Raw genomic sequence first — 20,944 nt, 5'->3', positions numbered from 1 at the left:
AGAGCTTAAAATGTTGATTGGATTTTTGGTTAAGTAGCATGCTTGATTGCATTCATCTTTGTGTTTTTCTCTTCCTTGAAAAACTTTTTTTTTTTTTTAGCATCTCGACAGCTTCTCAATATCTCTCGATAGCTCGGCTATCTATCGAGCCTCTTGATCTTCCTTTCTTGACAGATGTTATCACAATTTCGATCCATCAAAGTTTTTGAGAATATGTCTCGGTAGGTTCTCTATAGATTCTCGATCCATCGAGAAAGTTTCTGTATGCTCAATAGATGTTTGATAGCTTATCGATCTATTGAGGTCATTTTGCTATGGACACCTCTCGATAGCACCTCGACAGCTCCATATGTCGAGAATTAGTGCTCGACACCTCTCGACACCTTTCGATCCATCGAGAATCGTAGTTTCTATATAAAGCCTCAACGCGATTTTTTTCTCACTTTCTCCGATCTCTCTCGATAGTTTTTGACCCTTTACCTCCATAAACACTTCTCTCTCTTTCTAAACCTCTTCCCCCCTCAATCTTCAGCCTCAAAAGTGTTTTCTTCCTCTAGTATGATCTTCCTTCTCACATTAATCATGCATTTCATTCTTTTTTAACCTAACCTTTTGTTTTTTCTTTTTTGGAAAAATTTTGGGGCTTTTCAAAGTTGATGGGGTTTTTTTTGCAAAATTTTTGGGTTAGGTTTTGCTTAAATGATCATGTCTACTCATGCATTGCATCACATTTGCATTTTAACAATGTTTCATACATTTTAGATGTGTATTTTCTCTGTTGAAATCATGTGTGCTAGTAGGTTTGGATTGGGCTGAGCTTATGATGTTTTTAATTGTTGCGTGTCACATGTTTATGCAATTTTCATGCATATGTACCATTCTTTTCTTCTTTTTTTGATATTAACTGTGTTTGGTACTCTTTTGCTTCTCTCTCTCTCTCTCTCTCTCTCTCTTTATTCAGTTAATCTACTCATGGAACCAAAGAAGGGCAAGTCTTCTCCGTCCCGAAACCCTCTTCGTTCTGAGCATCTTCCTCTTTTGATCCTACCCCTCCTCACATTCGGTTCCATGATAAGAAAGGCCGAACGGACTTCTCGGAGAACTTTTCTCGACACAGCATTCATTCAGAACGCCAAGTCGTCCTTTCAAAATTTTTTCGTTATTGACCTTTCCACAATCATCTACAGTAGGGGTTGTGAGTCCCTTTGTGGCATCCCAGTCACTTGTCCCAATATGCATGGATTTGATTACTCTGTACCTAATTTTATCACTCGCGTTCGAGGTACTTGCATTGTATTCACTCTGGATCTTATATCCAAGGTGCTACATGTTCTGAGGGTAGAGTTTGTTGACTGCCTCGGATGTGATCATCTTAGGACTGTGTCCAAAGACGAACTGATGTCTCTCTTCTGTGAAACACCCTCATCTTAGGGTGACCGTCAAAACACCCTTTGCTCGAGCTTTGCAAAAGGTTCGAGGTACTTGAATATGGTAATGACATTTATTTTACATCCTTTGTCAAGCCTCGTGTTTGATTTTTGCTATCCCTACTTGAGGGACTTACTATTGACTTTCTCTCTTACTTTGTACTCTCTCTTATAGATATGTATAAGGACACGGTGACCTGTGATAAGCTCATTTTCTATTCTACTTTCATGCGAATTTTTCGTCATGCATTTGTCTCCTATCCTAAGTATCCACACTTCTCTGTCATGTGTGCCATAGATGCAGTGACTGTTAGATGGAGTGAGGCCCAGCTTCAACTAAAAGGGCCACCTTCACTCCTTCTTCTTCCGCTGGTGGAGTGACTCTCAAGGCCATCGTGGCCCAGCTTGTGCACATGGATGCTCGCCTTGACACTCTTAGTGATGAGTTGTGTCAAGTGAACACCCGTGTTTGTTGTATTACTCAATGACAGGCTATCATGGGTGGTTTCGCAGCGTCTCTATCTCCATCTCCACAGGCTTTAGAGGATGAGAGTGATGATGGCTCTGGTAGTGATGATGCTGATGAGGATGATGGTGCTAGTTCTTCTGGTGATGAGGAGAAGACTGCTTCTCAGTGACTTACCCTTTGTCATTCGTGACAAAAAGGGGAATTAGTTTTAGGTATAAAAGTATTCATGTACTTAGGGGGAGAGTTAGTATAGAAGATTATTTTTGTTAGGGGGAGTGTTTTTTAGTTTTTATTTATTTATTTTTTTTAAGAAGAATGTAGTGAGGACCTTTTTGTATCTTTTCTTTTCTTTTCATTTCTATTTAGATACATTGTTCTTACATTATGATAGCAAACCTTGTACTCTTATTGATATATATATATATATATTAAGATTTGCACATGCTTCTTATTTATTGTATTCAATCTTTTATATTTTTGTTTCACACTAAGATGCCGTGATGAGTTTTGTTTAAAGTGTTTCAAAAATACAGGTTGTCAAAGACTTTCTCGCCATGAACTCTCTTCTTGCAAAGTTTTTCAAGAGTTTGTGTTAGAATTAGATTTTATTGTATTCAACAAGTGAGTGTAAATTGAGTGATTTATGACTTTTCTCATATGCTCATTTTGTTTATTGTGGTTTTGTCACGGATTGCCAAAGGGAGAGATTGTTAGGACATATGTAAATCATGTTAGGAACATATGTCATTTAGAATTGGCTAATCCTTTTGAAGATCCATTAAGATCTACAAGAAAAAAAAAACAAAGTTGATCAAAGAGACCACCGAGTTGTGCTCAGTAGGGGAGCCTCCGTTGCTTAAGTCAATATCAACCTATGTATTTTGTATATAGATGATGTTTTGTAGTTTTTTTTTTTTTGCTCATACATTAGCAATTAAGTCAGATTGTCCCTTTTATAGGTGATTTGAGTAGTTGTTGTACATAATTGGAGGCGATTATTACTCCATGTGTGATGGTTATTGTATTGATGGGAGCTTAAGGTTGATGAGTAATGGTTGTCTTTTATTGCGTTGTATGTGCTTGAATGGTTACTTCTTTTACTTTGATGGCCTACTAATGAGGCAATCAACCCTAATGATTTTTCTAGACTCATTAGATAATAATACTTTGTAGTTGTTAATGTGTAATTGCAAAAATTACACCAAATATAGCCTTGAACTCATCTCACACACATATGTGTGTGTATATATATATATATATATTACCATTATAATTGGGCATGTAAGTAGGAGTTACAAGTTAGTTTCATCATAAAATCAACGAAATGGTCTAAAATGTCCTTTCAAAATTTCTCTCAATTAAATAATAACATCAACAAATTAACAAAGACTTTATTCTTCCACTTTTTTATACGATTCTACCAAACAAGATAATAAAGAATTTATCCTATTCTTAGTGCTTCGTTCATTTCTATATTTTATTTTCCACCACTCCATTTTTTAATCATCCCAAGACCCAACCGAGAACTTGGCGAAGTACTAACCAAGAAGTTTCTCACTTTTCCCTATGTGGGGTACCAACAGCTAATGCTTCATTGATGCAACGAGCATCAGCTTCTCAAATCAACTTTCTTTTCCTACTTTTCCGAATGCCAAGGCCTGATAGAAAAGGAAACGGAGAGCCGATCGGTCTCTAACTATTTATGAGTTTCGAACCTAGCTCTATAGTCTAAGTCTATACTAATCAGTAATCACCAACACGACCATCGATCACAGTATATTACATCTTCCATGACTTTCCAATTCCGAGCACCCTTTTCTTCTTTCTCTTCTAATTCTATCATCACCCATAAATGTACTTACGACGTATTCTTAAGTTTCAGAGGCAAAGATACTCGCTACAACTTCACTGGCGATCTAGACAACGCTCTGCATGAAAAGGGAATTAATACCACCTTCATAGACGTTGATGATGATGAGCTTGAAACTAAAAGAGACGAAGAACCTTCAGAGACCCTTATCAAAACCATAGAAGGGTCAAGAACTTCAGTGGTTGTACTCTCTAGAAACTATGCATCATCCACACGGTGCTTAGACCAGCTGGTGAAGATCCTTGAGTGTAAGCAATCAAAGGGACAAGTAGTTCTACCAGTGTTTTGGAAAGTAGATCCATCAGATGTAAGGCATCAAAGAAAGAGTTTTGGGAAAGCATTAGCTCAACTTGAAGACAACACTAAGATGCAGAGTTGGAAGACAGCCTTAAAAAATGTTGCCAATTTGTCTGGCTGGCACATAGCCAGAGGAAAAGGGTATGTGTATCTAATTCTTGTGCTTTCATTTACTTCACTTTACCATGATCTTTTCTCTCTGTATACTACAACACATACACAGATGACTATAAAAAGAGACCTGGGTATATACTTGCTGTTTCTTCTATTTGATTCTTCTTAAAATTTTGTTTTTAGACAAGAGAGTGGGAAATTAAAGAGAAATTTTGAGACAAATGTCCTGGATCTGGAGATGAGCTGCATCTTTGACAGAACTGTTGTGAATATACACCCACTATCACAATATTAAAGAAGAGACAAGAAAATAATACACACAAGGATTTATATAGTTCAGCAATTGCCTGCCTACATCCACAGGCAGCGACAAAGAAAGTTTTACTATAAAATAAGGAGATTATAAGAGTAGCACAATAGCACTCTCACAAAACCCATCCAAACCCAAATACCATTAGCTCTCTCACACAAAGAATAAAACACCCATTATATTTGCACTAGTCTTGTAGAACTATACTTTCTCACGTACTACAATTTCAAACAACCCACATAACCAACCACACCCCCCCCCCCCCCCTCAAACAACATTCAAACAACAGACACACACACACACATATATATATGGTCCACTAGTTCAATTCCTAAACCAAGCGGAACTTGGTTTACTAGTCCTTGTTGTTCACGGCAAAACAAGCAACACAATACCAAGTAGGCAAAGTCACCAACTTTGATTTCCAAAAGCCATATTACAACAAATCTCCACCTTGGCTCAAGCCTCACAAACTAACACCTCTGTCGCCACCACCATAGCCCTTAGCACTATCACAAGCTACAAACACCAAGTACAAGCAATGCTTGAACTTGACCTTTGCAACTGGCTTTGTCAACATATCAGTTGCATTCTCCGAAGTGTGAACCTCTTCAGGAAACTTTTTTTTTGGTAACAATCAACTCCCTTATATTGTGGAACCTCACAACAATATGCTTTGTCCTCACATGATAAACTTGATTCTTTGCCAAATAAATGGTACCCTGACTGTCACAATGCAACTGTATTCCTCCTTGGTTCAAACCAATCTCTTCAACTAGCCTTTTCAACCACAGTGCTTCCTTTGCAGCTTCACCTGCGGCCATGTATTCAATTGTAGTAGTACACATGGCTATTACGGAATTGTAATGTGGATCTCCGACAAATAGGTCTGCCTGAAAATGTGAAAATAAAACCTATAGACTTACTATCATCCATATTGCTTACATAATCTGCATCCACATACCCTACCATTGAATTATCACCCAGTTGCCCCGCAAACAAGATCTCATGTTCTGAAGTACCTTTCAAGTATTTGAATATCCATTTCACTGCATTCTAGTGCTCTTTACCAAGTTTTGCCATGTACATGTTGACAATACTCACTGCATGAGCCAAATCCTGCCTGGTGCAGACCATCGCATACATTAAACACCCAACACACTTGCATACTGGACCTTTATACATTTCCTTGAGTTCCTTCTCATCCTTCTGGCACTGACTCTCAGATAATCTAAATGATTCGCCAATGGAATGCTTATAGACTTAGCATCTTGCATGTTAAATCTTTCAAGAACCTTTCTAATATAGTTCTTTTGAGACAACCACAACTTTCTTGCCTCCCTATCCCTACTAATCTCTATACTAATAATTTTCTTAGTAGCACCGAAGTCTTTCATGTCAAACTATTTGTGCAATAGAGACTTTAGCTTATCATCCTCACACATTCTCTTAGTTGCAACTAACATATCATCGACATACAATATCAAATAAATATAAGATCCATCATCAAGAACTTTAACATATTCACAACTATCATTCGTATAACCAATTTGAATCATATAGGAATCAAACCTCTTGTTCCATTGTCTAGGTGATTGCTTGAGCCTATAGAGTGACTTCTTCAATCTGCAGACAAGATGTTCTGTACCGAGTTGCCTGAACCCCTCTGGTTGTTCCATGAAGATCTCCTCCTCCGAATTCCCATGAAGGAATGTCATCTTCACATCCATTTGTTCCAATTCTAGATCCTAATGTGCTACCAAGGCCAACACCACCCTGATAAAAGTATGCCTAACCACAGGTGAGAAAATCTCATCATAGTCAATCCCTTGTTTTTGTGAGTATCCCCTTGCTACCAACCATGCCTTGAATCGTTCTCCTTCCATATCTGATACTGCTTCCTTCTTATTAAACACTCACTTGCCACCTATCGGTTTCTTACCCTTTACAAGTTCTTATAACTCTTGAGTCTTGTTCTTATTCAAGGATTCCATATCCTTCACCATAACTTCCATCCACTTGTCCTTTTCAAAGCTTCAATTGATTCCTGAAATGTGGAAGGATCTCCGCTATTGATTAGTAAACAATAAGAAGCAAGATCCTTGAATCCGTTCCTGACCAGTGGTCTTTTGTTGCGTTTAGGCCTATCTGATTTCGTACTATGAGCTTCCTTTTCTAGCTGAGACTCCACTTCATCTAGGTCCACCTGCATGACTGATTTACCACCATAACTACTGCCTCCCACTACTTGAGATTCATCTTCCTTTCTGAAAGCTTTTATCATGGACTTCTTGTCAAAGACCACATCTCTACTTATCATCACTTTTTATGCAAGCGGATCCCAAAGTTTGTACCATTTTACCCCTTTCTTAAACCCAAGAAAGATGCACTTCTTTGATTTTGAATCAAGCTTTGACCTTTCTTCACTAGGAATATGCACATAGACAGGACACCCGAAGATCCTCATCGAAGAATAATCAACTTCTTTCCTAATCCAAACCTCTTCAACAACTTTCCCATCAAGTGAAAACCTAGGTGATCTATTAATGGTGTAACAAGCCATATTCACCGCTTCAGCCCAGAAGACCTTAGGAAGCCCAGCATTCAGTCTTATACACCTATCTATTTCTCCAAGCATTCTGTTAATCCTCTCAGCTCTTCCATTTTGTTGAGGCGTTCTTGGTACTGTAAAGTGCCTCCTGATGCCACTTTTCACAAAACCTCAAGAACTCCTTATTTGTGTACTCAATGCCATTATTAGCTCTAAGGCACTTGACCTTCCTTCCCGTTTGGTTTTCCACTTCGTGAATTTTTTAAAGGCATCAAACTTGTTTTTCAAGAAGTAAACCCAAACTTTCCTAGATTAGTCATCAATTAAACTTATATAATACCAAGATCCATCTTTAGAGACAACCTTTGATGGTCCCCAAATATTAGAATGAACATAATCCAATATACCTTTTGTCTTGTGTGTGGAAGTTTTGAATTGCACCTTACACTGCTTTCCCATAATACAGTACTTACAGAAATCTAATTTGCATGTCTTAACTCTAGCCAACAGATTTCATTTATGCAATTCTCTTATACCATGCTCACCTATATGCCCTGATCGCATATGCCACAAGAGTATATCATCCTGTTGAGATTTAGTAACTGCAACAACTCCGCCTACAATGGTGCTGCCAAGCAATTTGTAGATATTATCATCTACTTTCCGTCCCTTCATCTAAAACCATTAGAGTCTAGGGTTCCCAATGATATAAGATTCTTTTTCAAATCTAGAACATGTCTTACATCTTTTAATGTCCTCACAATATTATCAAACATCTTAACTTTAATTGTTACTGTGGGGGGTAAAGACTGAGAGCCACTTAACGGGCCTAGAGTACCGGGTTAAGAGGTATCATACTTCCGAAGAGATATAGTTGGGTAGGAACGACCCATTTTAAGGCAAGAAGCCCAGAAGTAGAGGGGGAATACCGTCCGAAGAGACCACCACGTGTCCGAAGACGTCTCACTCTTCGGCCACAAATAGTCCTGATCAAACAAACGTGAGGAAGATCCACACAATCTTCCCAGCGATCCCAATGATAATGATAAGTTCTAGGTAGATCTGGGGATGATCAGAACAATAAGATACTTAAAGGAAAAGCTGTCACCACCGTATTTAATGCGCTGCAACAGCTTTTCTGGCCGCATTTATGTGGAGAAGACCCCTAAACAGTGCAACCTCAGCTACCGCCACTCACCAAGAACTAAAGCAGACACCTAACGTGACGTGCACTTGAGTGGATACGCAGATGAAGAACAGGTGGACGGTGGAGATGATGGGAGAGGATGCTATATAAAGAAGAAGGGTCCCTAACAAGAGAGGAGGGAGAGAAAAAGGGAGAGAAAAGCTTGATTGTAACTCTGAATGTTGTAATCACTGTTTACTCAATAAAACACCTCTTCGGACATTCATTCATGGAGTTGTTTGAGCATTATTTCATGTTATCCTCACTGCAAGTAATCTAGCCCACCACCGTCTATTTCATAACCAGTCCAGCTCTTTTGCCCACTCTCTACAAATTCATTGTTCTGGGTTCGTTGGGCCTTTAACCCATATCCTTTGGGCCTGAGCTACAAAAACCGACCCTACAGTTACTATTCCAACAACTTTGCAAACAAGATTGTTTTCCATTAGAACAGAACCACAATTAACTAACCTGTAAGTGTTGAGCCAGTCGTTGTGAGGTGTCACATGGAATGAACATGCTGAATCCAAAACCCAAGAATCAATCAACCAGTCTACATTTGATGAAACAAAACATAGATGGGTACATTTGATGAAACAGAACACAAATCCCCATCTGAATTTGCATCTACCGCCACTACGTTGGCAGATTTTGAGGACCCGTCCTTGTCTTTATCCTTGTCTCTTTTCCACCCTGGACAATCTCATTGTATATGCCCCTTCTTTTGGCATTTATAGCACTTCACTGTCTTAATCTTAGATTTGGATCTACTGTGTCCCTCGGCAAAATTGTTATCTTTGTCTTTCTTTCTTCCACGATCTTGATTACCTTTTACCATGAGTCCTTCCCTAGAACTCTTACTTGAATTCTATTTTTGATGGTATTGATCCATAAGGCTCCTAAGATCTCTTTAAATTCCAAAGTCTTCTTCCCCCAACATAGTGTTGTAACCAAGTGTTCGTAGAAAGCCCGGAGTGAGGTTAAAAGCATCATCGCCTTATCTTCGTCATCGAAGTTTATATCGATCCTCAACATGTCACTAATAACTTGGTTGAGCATGTTGATGTACTGAGCCAAATCCACACCCTCTACGATTTTAAGCCCATAAAGTTTTTACTTAAGATTCAATTTATTTATGAGGGACTTGGACATATACCGGCTCTCTAACTTCAACCATATAATAGTAGTTGACACCTCATTCATGATATCGTACATAAGCTCATTTGCCAACATAGGCAAATTGTACTCATTGCCCTCATCTTGAGTTCTTCCCACTTGTTATCAGTCATCTTCTTTAGTTTCTTTGTTTTCCCATACAAATCGTTCACCAAACTTTGCTGTACCAACATGTCTTTCACCCTTCTCTGCCATAACCCAAAGTTACCAGTTTCGTCGAACTTAACTAAGTCTACCTCGGCAATAGAAGCATTAACCTCCATTGGATCAATCAACCTAGAACTCTGATACTAATTGCTGTGAAAATACATCCACTAATGCAGGATTAAAGAAGAGAGAAGAAAATAATAGACACAAGGATTTACGTGGTTTGGCAATTGTCTACATCCACAGGCGGCAACAGAGAAAGTTCCACTATAAAATAAGGAGATTACAATAGTAACATAATAGCAACACATGTCAATTCCTAAACGAAGTGGAACTTGGTTTATTAGTCCTTGTTGTTCACGGAAAAACAAGTAACACGTGTGACTTGGTTTCCAATACCAAGTAAGCAAAGTCCCCGACTTTGATTTCCAAAGTCAAGCCATATTACAACAAAATCAACCAACATTCTTTCTGCAATGACTTTGATTTTGTTTTTGTTTTGTTTATAGGCTAAGTGATTATATATATATATATGATTTCTTGGCCAAAATGCAAATTTCACCATCTAAGCTTTATCTCTATTAATTTCAATCCTCTAAGTTTGTATTCGTTTCTTTCAATCATTTAAGTTTCAAATTTTCTCAATTCAGTCCTCAATAACTTGCCATCCATTGTTGCTATTAAGCTCCCAAAATAGCGTCCTTTTAACCTTATTTTAATATTTAATTTCTGTTTTATTAATTAAAACGTTAATTAAAAAAACCCCCAATTTTTTTTTTTTGATAAGTAACGGAAAATATATAATAAAGAAGAACACAGCCCCTTACATATGAAATGTACTAGACAGGCAAAAATATCAAGAAACCAAATTACAATGATCAAACAAAACAGGAAGAGAAAAACAAGAAAAAGATGGTATAACTAAACACCATTTGAGAAGAGTAAAAAAGAAAAAAGACTTAAACTCAAGAATGGACCGTTCGTGACCCTCAAAGCTTCTGGCATTCCGTTCCTGCCAGATACACCACATCAAACAGTGCGGCACCATCCTCCATATAACTATATTATGATGACGCCTAAAGTTACATGACCAACAATCCAACAAATCCACTACCCTTTGCGACATCACTCAACAAATACCAAACAAGCAAAAGACCATACTCCACATCTCATAAGCCAAAGGACAATGAAGAAGGAGATGATCTACAGATTCCCCACACCTTTTGCACATAAAACACCACTCAATGACAACAGAATGCCTCTTCCGAAAGTTATCAATAGTTAGAATCTTGCCTAAAGCCGCAGTCCAAGAGAAAAAAGCTACCTGGGGGGACCTTCGATTGCCACATCATTTTCCATGGGAAGGAAGTGGCAGTAGTGGGGGATAGGGAGTGATAATACCCGTTCACCATGAAACCCCTACTGTTGGCTGGCTTCCAATAAAGTTTGTCAGAACCAACACCTTGCACCTTAGTGGAGTAGATCAAAACCATACATGAATCCAAAGATTGTGACTCTAATCATTCACTAGGCGGCGAAACTGTAGGTCCCAAAAAATTCTCCCATTAGCAAAGCACATAACCTCAAAGACTGAAGCATCCCTTTATCCCTCCACAAATCTAAAGAGTAAAGAACACAAAATTGAAACCCCACCCACCCCTAGCCTAATTGGATAATTGAGAGATTAGGAGAGAGAAAGAGATATCGCAAGGGAGAAGGAGAGCGAGAGACTGAGAGGGAGAGACAAATGGAAAGGGTGTTTTGTTGTGGCTCGGCTCTAAGTTTACTTGGCTGCTTGGCTCTGCTCAGCTCAACTGAGTATTGGTTTTTAGTTGTGGACCAAGAGGAAAGAATGATTTCTATAATGCAGTTGTTTTTCTTTCCTAATCTGTTAAATAATACAAGAATTCACCCCGAGCCATTAGTAATTCTTAGGTACTCTCGAAGCACGGAGAATAGTGCTCTATCATCATATTTATAATGAGGTCCACCATGAATCAAAAGAAAGAAGCACCATTTCACTATATTTCGGAAATACTTAAAAGAAATTTCCCCGAAGTCATATAGCCTTGCAGAGGAATTGGCGCAGTTTATAAATTTCACGTTCAGGATGATGCAAATAATGCAATTCCCTTTATCCCTACTCCTTACTAGCACTAGCAGTAGCACTAGGTAGGGATGTTATTTAGCATTTAATGCTATTGGCTATCAGCTATCAATTACTGTGGAGGTGTCAGATCCATCCTCTTTACAACTTTACTCACCCCCGTCAGGCTGCTGTTAATACGTAGGTAGGGGCAACATCGGCCGTTCAAGACTACTTGTGCCATGTGGAATCTTTACTTCAGTAGGCTTCCTTGGTCCAATCAGGCGGGTCGAATTACTTGGGCCGAGATTTGGTAGATGCATCGTACACGACTCACATGCCAAGTAGCAGACTACATGCAAAATGAATTTGATACAAGAAAAATATTGTAACATCATTTTCTTTTTCTTTTCAGGTGTAAAATACTCGACTAACTCTATGTTTTATCTTTTTATGGGCAGGAATGAATCTGAATTCATCCAAGAAATCGTTCAAACGGTCTCTATCATAGTAAATTGTACATATCTAAATGTTGCCAATCATCCAGTTGGAATAGAGTCTCGTGTACAAGACATCAATTTGCTTTTAAGTATTGGGAGGAATGACATACGCATGGTAGGGATCTTAGGAGTTGGTGGAATTGGTAAGACAACTATTGCCAAAGCAATTTATAATTTGATTGCTCACCAGTTTGAAGGTAGTTGTTTTCTTTCAAACGTTAGAGAATCTTCCAAGAAAGAAGTTGGGCTGGTTCAACTACAAGAGACACTTCTTTCTAAGATCCTAAGAGATGCTAGAAGTTCAAAGGTTGGCAATGTTGACCGAGGAATCAATGTGATTAAGCATAGGCTTTGCTCTAAAAAGGTTCTTTTAATTCTTGATGATGTGGATCATTTGTTTCAATTAGAAGCATTAGCGGGAAAATGTGATTGGTTTGGTTTAGGAAGTAGAATCATAATAACAACAAGAGATAAATCTTTGCTAACTAAACATGAAGTTAATTTCACATATGAAGTGAAGGAGATGAATCACAATGAAGCTCTTGAGCTATTTAGTTGGAATGCCTTCAAAAGAAACAAACCCATTGATGAATATGTTGAACTCACAGAATGTGCAATACATTATGCTGGAGGCCTTCCCCTAGCTTTAATGGTTTTAGGTTCGGATCTATATGGTAAAAGCAAAATTCAATGGAAAAGTGCATTGGATAAATATGAAAGAGTTCCTAACAAAAATATTCAAGAAATACTCAAAATAAGTTATGAAGGATTGGACGAAACTGAACAAGATATTTTCCTTGATATTGCGTGTTTCTTCAAGGGGCGCAACATATATGATGTTATGAGTATTTTAGATTCTTGTAGCTTATATCCAGATTCCGGTATTGCAAGACTTTTTGAGAAGTGTCTCATAACGGTTGATCGATGGAACATATTGTCAATGCATGACTTGTTACAGCAAATGGGCATGGAAATTGTTTGCCAAGAATCCCCACAAGTGCCGAGAAAACGTACTAGGCTATGGTGTTATGAGGATGCTCTTGAAGTACTATCTAAAAATAGGGTACAACTTCTTTTCTTCACTTTTTTTTTTTTTTTTTATCTTTTTTATTTTTTTTTTGTCCACAGGGTAGAAGCAATGAATTTTTTCTATATTCAAGAAAATATACATTTTCGATTTTTATTTTCATATTTTCAAATTGTAAATACTTTTGACAAATTCTAATGTGCAATGTGTTTCACTTAATGCTTTGTCCAATTAGGGAACAAATAAAATTCGGGGCATAGTGTTGCGCTCTTCTAAACCAATAACTGTGCAATTGGAAGCTAAAGCTTTCAAACAGATGAAAAATCTCATGTTTCTTATTGTGGATGATGTACGCACTTGTGGACAACTAACATATCTCCCCAGTGGGTTAAGATTGCTTGATTGGCCTTCTTATTCTTTTGCCTTACCATCCACTTTTTGTCCTAAGAAACTTGTCCAACTCAACATGCCACATAGTCACATTACATTGGAGACGCTAATCAAGCAGGTATGCTTATTAGTATTTATGAATTATAGATCTTAAAATTTAATTTAAAAGTTGGTTGAAGACTTTTGAATATGTTTCTTCCACAGGGGATCCAGTTTGTAAATTTGAAAGCTATCAATCTTAGTGAATGTGATTCTATTATAAAATTACCTGAGTTGTGTGCTCCAAAGTTAGAAATATTAAACCTTCATCGTTGTAAAAATTTAGTTGAGGTTGATGAGTCCATTGGATATCTTGATAACCTTCAAAATTGGGAGCTCACTGAATGCGAAAATCTCCGCATTCTTCCAAGCCGCCTTATGTTGAAATCTCTTTACATTTTTCGTCTTGAGGGCTGCTCAAGGCTTGAGAAGTTCCCTGATATTCAACCAGAAATGAATTGTTTATCAGTTTTAGAATTGCAACATAGTGGTATTAGAGATTTACCTTCATCAATAGGTTATCTCAGTATGCTCAAATGTTTAAACCTATATGATTGCCAAAACCTTATGGAACTTCCAGATACCATCTATAAGTTGCGGCTACTTGACGAATTATCTATTTGTACTACCAAATTGATACCGACACACGATCCTTTTGATAGCTTTTCTGAATATGGGTTTATGAGGTTAAAACATCTATATCTCAATGACGGTGGAAATCCAATTGAATTAGATTTTTTATCAAAGCCCAATTACTTCCCTGTATTGAAGTTTCTAGATCTAAATGGAACCAATATAAGTACCATCCCCGAAATAATCAGCAAATTTACTAGATTAGAGGGACTTCGAGTAGACAATTGCAAGCAACTTCAGGAAATTCCAAGTCTTCCACGATCTATATCAAAAGTGTTCGCAACAAATTGCCTGTCGTTGGATCCACAATCATTAAGCAGATTATTGACAAAGGTATCTCTCTCTCTCTGTCTATATATATGTGTGTGTAAGTCATAAAGAAACGCATTTGTTATTTTTCCCAAATACATTATTAGATTATTTAATTGTAGTTTTTTGAATTTGCTAATTGCTAGCAGTTTGAAGAATCTTACTACCAAGAATATGAGATTCTACAGTCACCAGGCCTATCATTTCCAAAATATGAACTTATACTACCAGGAACTGAGATTCCAAAGTTGTTCAACCATCAAAGTTTTGGAAATTCCATCTCATTTTGGGTTGGTCAGGATTTTCCAGCAATTCTTTTGTGTATTGTTTTTGGGCTGGAGGAGCAGATAGGTAATGGATTCGTTCCCGCATTTCATCTAAGATTGATCATCAAATGTCGTGAAAAGACAGTAGATATTTTGGCAAATGTAATTGATGGAGAGAGCGAGTCTGATCATCTGTGGGTTTCTTTTGTACCTTACGGCGAATTCCATGAGACATTTGATGACTTAAATCTATATGATCAGAATGAGGTTGAAATTGTATTTAAAACCGTTTCTACATATGATCCACCAAAAATTACTCCAACCATAAGAAGGTGTGGTGTCCATACAAAATGCATCTGTCCTAAAAAATTTGGTGAATCAAACATGCACAACCAATGTCACTCCGCCAACCCTCTCCAGCCTTTACTACCTCTCTTCCCTAGTTCAACGAAGATAACAAATCATGGGATTGACTCTGGTTTGAGAGGCCTTTATGGTGATGACTCGGATGTAAGAGAATGCCAACCTTCTCTGGTCCCTGATGACACTAGACACCTTTTGTTTCCATCTACAGTGGGGCTTCCATTGGGTATGATGAATGGATCTGACTTAGGCTTAGGCCGATTGGTATTTGAATCAACCATTAGTGATGGGTGTGATTTGGGTTCATCTTCAATGGCCCATACCGTAAGCAATGAATCTGATCTGAATTCACATCCACCATTGAAGAAAATGAGGACATCATGATCTGTTCAAAGAAACAGGACTTCATCTAAAAATGACATTGAAATTTTTTTTCTTCTCTGTCGATTTCTTTCAGTTCTATCACTGGCGTTTGATGTAAGGTATGTCACCTTCTTTAGTGCAATGTTTCATTTGCATCTTTGTTGCTATTTCCACGTTCTTTTTGCCGTTACTCTTATTGATTATCTCCTCTCTATTATGGTTGGAATTAAAGTATGATTCATCTTAATCTATGGAAATAAGGATTATGTTACCTTTGAGGTTGATCCATATATGGATTGAGAATTTCAAGTTTGAATTGGTAAAATGTTCTTATTAGACTTCTTTGTTATAGTACTGTTCTAGTTGAACCTTTTTGCCTTTCTTTTTTTGCTTGGGCATGCTATTTTATAGCATTGAAATGTAAAAGGGTACACCGAAGCCTATGACTTCAATACATTAAAAAGTAAAGAATTTTTTCTCAAAAAGAAAAAAAAAAAAAAAAGTAAAGAATTTCATCATGCATATTATGGAGCTATCAGATATAGTAGTTCCTAATGAAACTCTGTTGTCCTCAAATTTTTCTGTTTTTGTGTCTAAAATTGATCTTTCTGTCCTTTAGGATCCTTAAGTATGTATTTTATGCTGATGAACTTCATACTTATGCAAATCAGCACAACTGTAAGTCCTTGTTTCTCTGGTATGTGATGTCCTTATTTTTGAGACACGTCTTCTATTCCTCCGAAGATTATAGTTATATATTTTAGATATCTTTTGGATCCCCCAACTTATTCAATTTCTTTGGATGCAATATAGATGCCATGGATATCCACTTCATCTCTTGCGTGCTTGCGTATCTTTCAAAATAAATTAATATGATTACTTCCAACTTCCCAAATAGTTGGGTTGAAGCTTTGTTTAATTATAGTAATTTTTTATGGTTATGTGATAATCGATCTGTACAAAAAATTGGAAAAAAAAAATGTGATTGTTTAATAATATTACCTTAAAAATCACCTTTTTATGTGAGTGTGTCATTAGTCCTACATCGAGCATGTATCAAGTTGATACGAGCTTAATTAACGACTGCAATGAGCCTCAATTATAACTAGACTAGTGTTAAGACTCTGTCACTTGGGAACATGTTATTAACCAATTGTTAATTGGGATATTAGTTATTTTGATTCAATTGCAAAATAATTTTTGTAGGGAATTGGTGCCCTTTATGTGAGTAATTGCAATATAATTTTGCAGGTTGTTCTCTCCCTCTTTCCTGCTTTAGTGCTTTTGGACCTTGAATGTTGCTTGATCTTGAATTCCCCACCCCCCCCCTCCCCCCCCCCCCCCCCCCCCTCCCACAATTTGCAGGCAATAGAGCGGAAACCTACATAATAATTTCTTGCTAAAATTGCCATATTTTGCTGGTGAAGTCATATTATGCATTGTCTCGAAATTATACATTGCGATTGAGCTCCTGATTTGGTCCAAATTCCCTGAAGACCACATATCAAAGTTGAGATAATAGAAACCATATTTGACTCTGTCTCAGTTAAATCACTAATGTCTTTGACTTTGAGTTGTCAATTGATTCTGATGAAGACACAAACTTTGAAGTTGGAATTAGAATCTAAAATGTCCTTTTAGAAATGGAAGTAATACAATGGGAACTAAGTACCACTAGAGAAGATTGCCGTTGAAAGGATGAACACAATTAAAATTGTTATGCAACTGTTGAGAACTAGATTTCCAATTTTCATGAGTTTTCTTTGTTGTTTATTCTTATTAGCTTGTTTTTTCAAATGCAAAAGGTGGAAAGGTTGAACACTTTGTGGCTACAGTACACAAGAGCAACTCAATGGTTGATACATGAATTGTCTGTTGGTTCAGTAGAGCCATACTCTACTCATGTTGCAGTAGGTCCTTAGCATCAGAAAAGACAAATGATTTAGCAATTTGCATATTGTTGCCTGTCTCTAGGATGTATCATTCTTTACACATCTGTGACAAAGATAAATCCTTTCGGTTTGAACAAATTTTTATTAATGTTGTGACGCTAAGACACAGTCACTGATCATTTTATGGGTATATGCTAAGACTTCACTGGTTTTTAATAAAATCAATTGTTCTTACAAAAAAAAAAAAAGAAAAAAAAAAGGAAATGCTAATGAGTGCCCTTAGGGCATTAGTTAACAATTCATTTTAGGAAAGTTTTGACATTACTTTTATGGGAAATGAAAAAAGTTGTCAAAATATTATTTTAGCACACTTAGATTCCATTTTAGTAGCCATGTTTTTCAAGAGATGGTTTTGAGATTTACTTGAATAGGCAATATTTTCTTGAATGACAAACATCTCATCAAAAAAGGTGTTTGCAGTAACATACAAAGAACCTAAAAACTTTTTTGTTGCATTGTAAAAAAGCTTCAAAAAACCCACAAATGTCCTACAATTCTAGAAATCAATACCACTAGGAGATCCCATACCACCACTATTCTCATTGTTCATAAAGTATGAAAAATAACTATCATCCTCAAAGTCCATTCATATGAACGCTTTCTCAAATTTTTCTGCGGTTTCTAACATGAGGTAAGTAGAGCTCCACTTAATTGGTACATCTAGACAAAGAAGAGACTTAGACTCAATACCTAATCTCTCCACAAAACCCATAAAAGTTTGATTCCTATTTGGTGAGGACTTCACAGACCTCACAGCTTCATGCACCTTAGCAATGGATGCATTAATTTCTCTCAAACCATCCTCCAAATCAAATTTAGGATATGTGCACAACACATTATATGTAAGAACTCATGTCCTAAAACAATCCCTTTCCAATCTTTAGTTACAGTTTGTAAAAACTTAATGGTGACACCATTTGAGCTAGCATTGTCCACTATAAAAGTGAATATGCCATTAATACTCCACTCATGCAAACACATCTCAATCTTTCTACCTTAGTCTCCCCCTTATGGTCTTTAACTTGACAAAAATTCCAAAATTCTCTTTTGCAACTTCCAATCATCATCAATAAAATATTATGTAAGAGACATATAATTTAGATTTTGAATACTAGTCCATATGTTTGTAGTAAGACACACCTTACAACCCTTCAAGGCCACCCTTAGTTTCTTTCTCTCAACACCATAAATGCCAATCACATCCCTAGCCACAATTTGATGAGATGGGATATTCGTAATTCGCAACTTAGGTTGTAAGATTGTTGAATATCTTTAAAACCCATACCCTTCAACAAACCTAAAAGGCAACTCATCTATTATAACTATTTCAACGAGTGCCTTTCTAGAAGCCTCAACAGTAAAGGCTGTTGGTACAAGTTGAAGCCCTTCCTCCCCATCCATTTTGGGTTCAAATGCTAAGGTTTGTTGCCCTTTAAGTGCGTCTCTATTAGGATTCTTAACACAAACTGGTGTATGATTCAATAAATTATTAGTACCATGTCCCTTACTATCAGCTAGATAAGTTTTTTGACAATAATTGTAAATGTAAGGTTGAATTTAATCAACCATTTAATTGGCTTTATTCCGTGACTAATTTGCTTGTAATTTAGCACTTAGCAACCCTGTATTTAGGTGAAAAAATTGTAAGGGTAGTGTGTGAGAAGATGTGAAGAAAAGCTCAAGAGTATGCAAGAAAAACAGAGGCTCGCAGCTAGGGCTCAAGGGTGGATCGCGACTAGCAAGCCGCGAAATGCTGGCATGTGAGAGGCACACTGGGAAGCTGAAGGGTCGCGCTAGCTGTCACGCTACAGGACAAAAGTTCCAGTCTGGCCAGGCCGTTACGTCGCGACTTGATTTCGCGACTTGGTCAAGTCGCGAGATCAAGTCGCCAACTTGCCCTGCTTGGCAAAAACTAACGTTTTGCATTCCCTTCTCACCCTACTATATATACACCCTTATACCCATCATTTTGAGAGAGCTTCTAGAGAGAATTTTGTGAGAGAAAACCCTAGAGAAAAACAAGATTGCCTCATTCCCAATCTTCATCTAAAGAGACTCTACAAATTCCTCTACTCTCTTCCTCTCTATTGTCATACCCTTGAGAGGTCATTTACCAAACCCTTATCTCACCACACCCACGTTTGTGAGAAGGTCTATTTGGTGCTTTGGGAAGCAGTTTGGAAAGAAACCAATATACATTGGTTGATGCTATGGTCAAGTAGCGGAATCTGGCAAGCTAAAGAAGAAATAGGTTCGGCGTAACCTCGTTGGAGCAAGAAGCTTGAAAGGCTTAGGTACTTGGGTAGATTAGGCTTTGAGGGTCTTCTGCTGTTCATGTATCCCACCTATATTCTTTAGTGGATTTTATCACCGCTCGGAGAGCGGCAGAGAGGTTTTATGCCGAGGACTTCGGTTTCCTCTTCGATAACACATCGTGTGTTGTCCGTCTGTTTGCATCTCTCTTTCCTTTATCTTTGCCTTATATTTACTGTTGTGGATGTGTTTATATTTGGCATAGATTGTTTTATCAATTCTATTATAAGCTTGTTATCATATTCCGCACACGAATTGTTTGATATAAATCTTGAATTGGTATTTTTGTATCTGGGGGTCTAAACGTTCAAGTGTGTTTCATACCCATATTGAACTTTCAATAAACAGCCTTAAAATGACCCTTACCAATATCTATTTTTTCAAAATGGTCCCAAGCAATAGACTTTTTCCTATTATTACACACCTTGCATTTACCTTTAGGTGGAAGTGGGGAAACCTCAGCATTAGTTAGAGTGGCAGTAGGTTTAGCTTGGGCAACAAGTTCAGCTTGGGCAGTAGGTGTTGTTTGGAAAGGGGGTGCATCACTAGAGGGTTCCATAACCTAAAGACATCAAATTTATGCACTAGCAGACTACCATAACAATGATACTACTAACCCAGTAACAAGAACAAATACAAGTGACACAACAACAACAATAGGTTAAAACAACAACAAAGTAACAAACAAATAACAACAAGTTATAAGAGAAACAACTAAAGATAAATGATACCTTACAGAATCATTAGCTGTTAGGGATTTGACCTCGAAGAGGAAGCAAAAAGAGTAGCCTACTTGAACAAATTTCAACTCCTGTATAAAATAAGGGTTTCAATTTTTTAAATTAGGAAAACAAAATGAATCAAACAAATTAGCAATAACATACAATTAAATAAACAAAATAAAAATGTGTTAGGATTTCATCTTTTAAAATTAAGGGTTCATCTTTTGTTTTTTTAATTTTTATAGTGAAGATAGAAGTATATTGCTCATTAAAAAAAGAAAAAAGAAAAAGAAAAAGAAAAAAAGAACAAGGAATAAAATTGGGCTAGTACAAATAGGATCACCACACGTTCAACCTACACAGGATAAAAACGAAGAAAAAGAACACAAATGAGCACACTCAAATTAGGGGTTCATCTTTGGCCCAACAAATCA

The 20,944-nt window shown here is 37.2% G+C and overlaps 1 protein-coding gene across 5 annotated transcripts; it reads left to right on the top strand.

The window, feature by feature from the left end:
• The first annotated feature begins 3,353 nt into the window (after positions 1–3,353).
• Positions 3,354–17,553, top strand: LOC111993966 (disease resistance protein RPV1). Of its 5 annotated transcripts, none has more exons than XR_010629406.1 (6): positions 3,354–4,204; positions 12,095–13,196; positions 13,396–13,668; positions 13,755–14,555; positions 14,678–15,642; positions 17,329–17,553. XR_010629406.1 is itself a non-coding variant. In XM_065774626.1 (5 exons), exons 1-5 carry the CDS (start codon positions 3,687–3,689, stop codon positions 15,542–15,544), a joined length of 3,561 nt encoding a protein of 1,186 aa, XP_065630698.1. In that variant the 5' UTR covers positions 3,355–3,686; the 3' UTR covers positions 15,545–15,839. The 5 variants fall into 5 exon arrangements, 2 of the variants coding, with proteins under 2 accessions (XP_065630698.1, XP_065630699.1); XR_010629404.1 differs by having other exon boundaries at positions 17,307–17,553; XR_010629405.1 differs by lacking the exon at positions 17,329–17,553 and adding an exon at positions 16,775–16,852.
• The last annotated feature ends 3,391 nt before the right edge of the window (positions 17,554–20,944 follow it).

The sequence above is a fragment of the Quercus suber genome, unplaced genomic scaffold, assembly GCF_002906115.3.
Source record: "Quercus suber isolate HL8 unplaced genomic scaffold, Cork oak 2.0 scaffold_95, whole genome shotgun sequence".
Classification (NCBI taxonomy): Eukaryota; Viridiplantae; Streptophyta; class Magnoliopsida; order Fagales; family Fagaceae; genus Quercus; species Quercus suber.
Note: the sequence above shows the minus strand (reverse complement) of the source record. Positions and strands in the feature narration are given on the sequence as shown.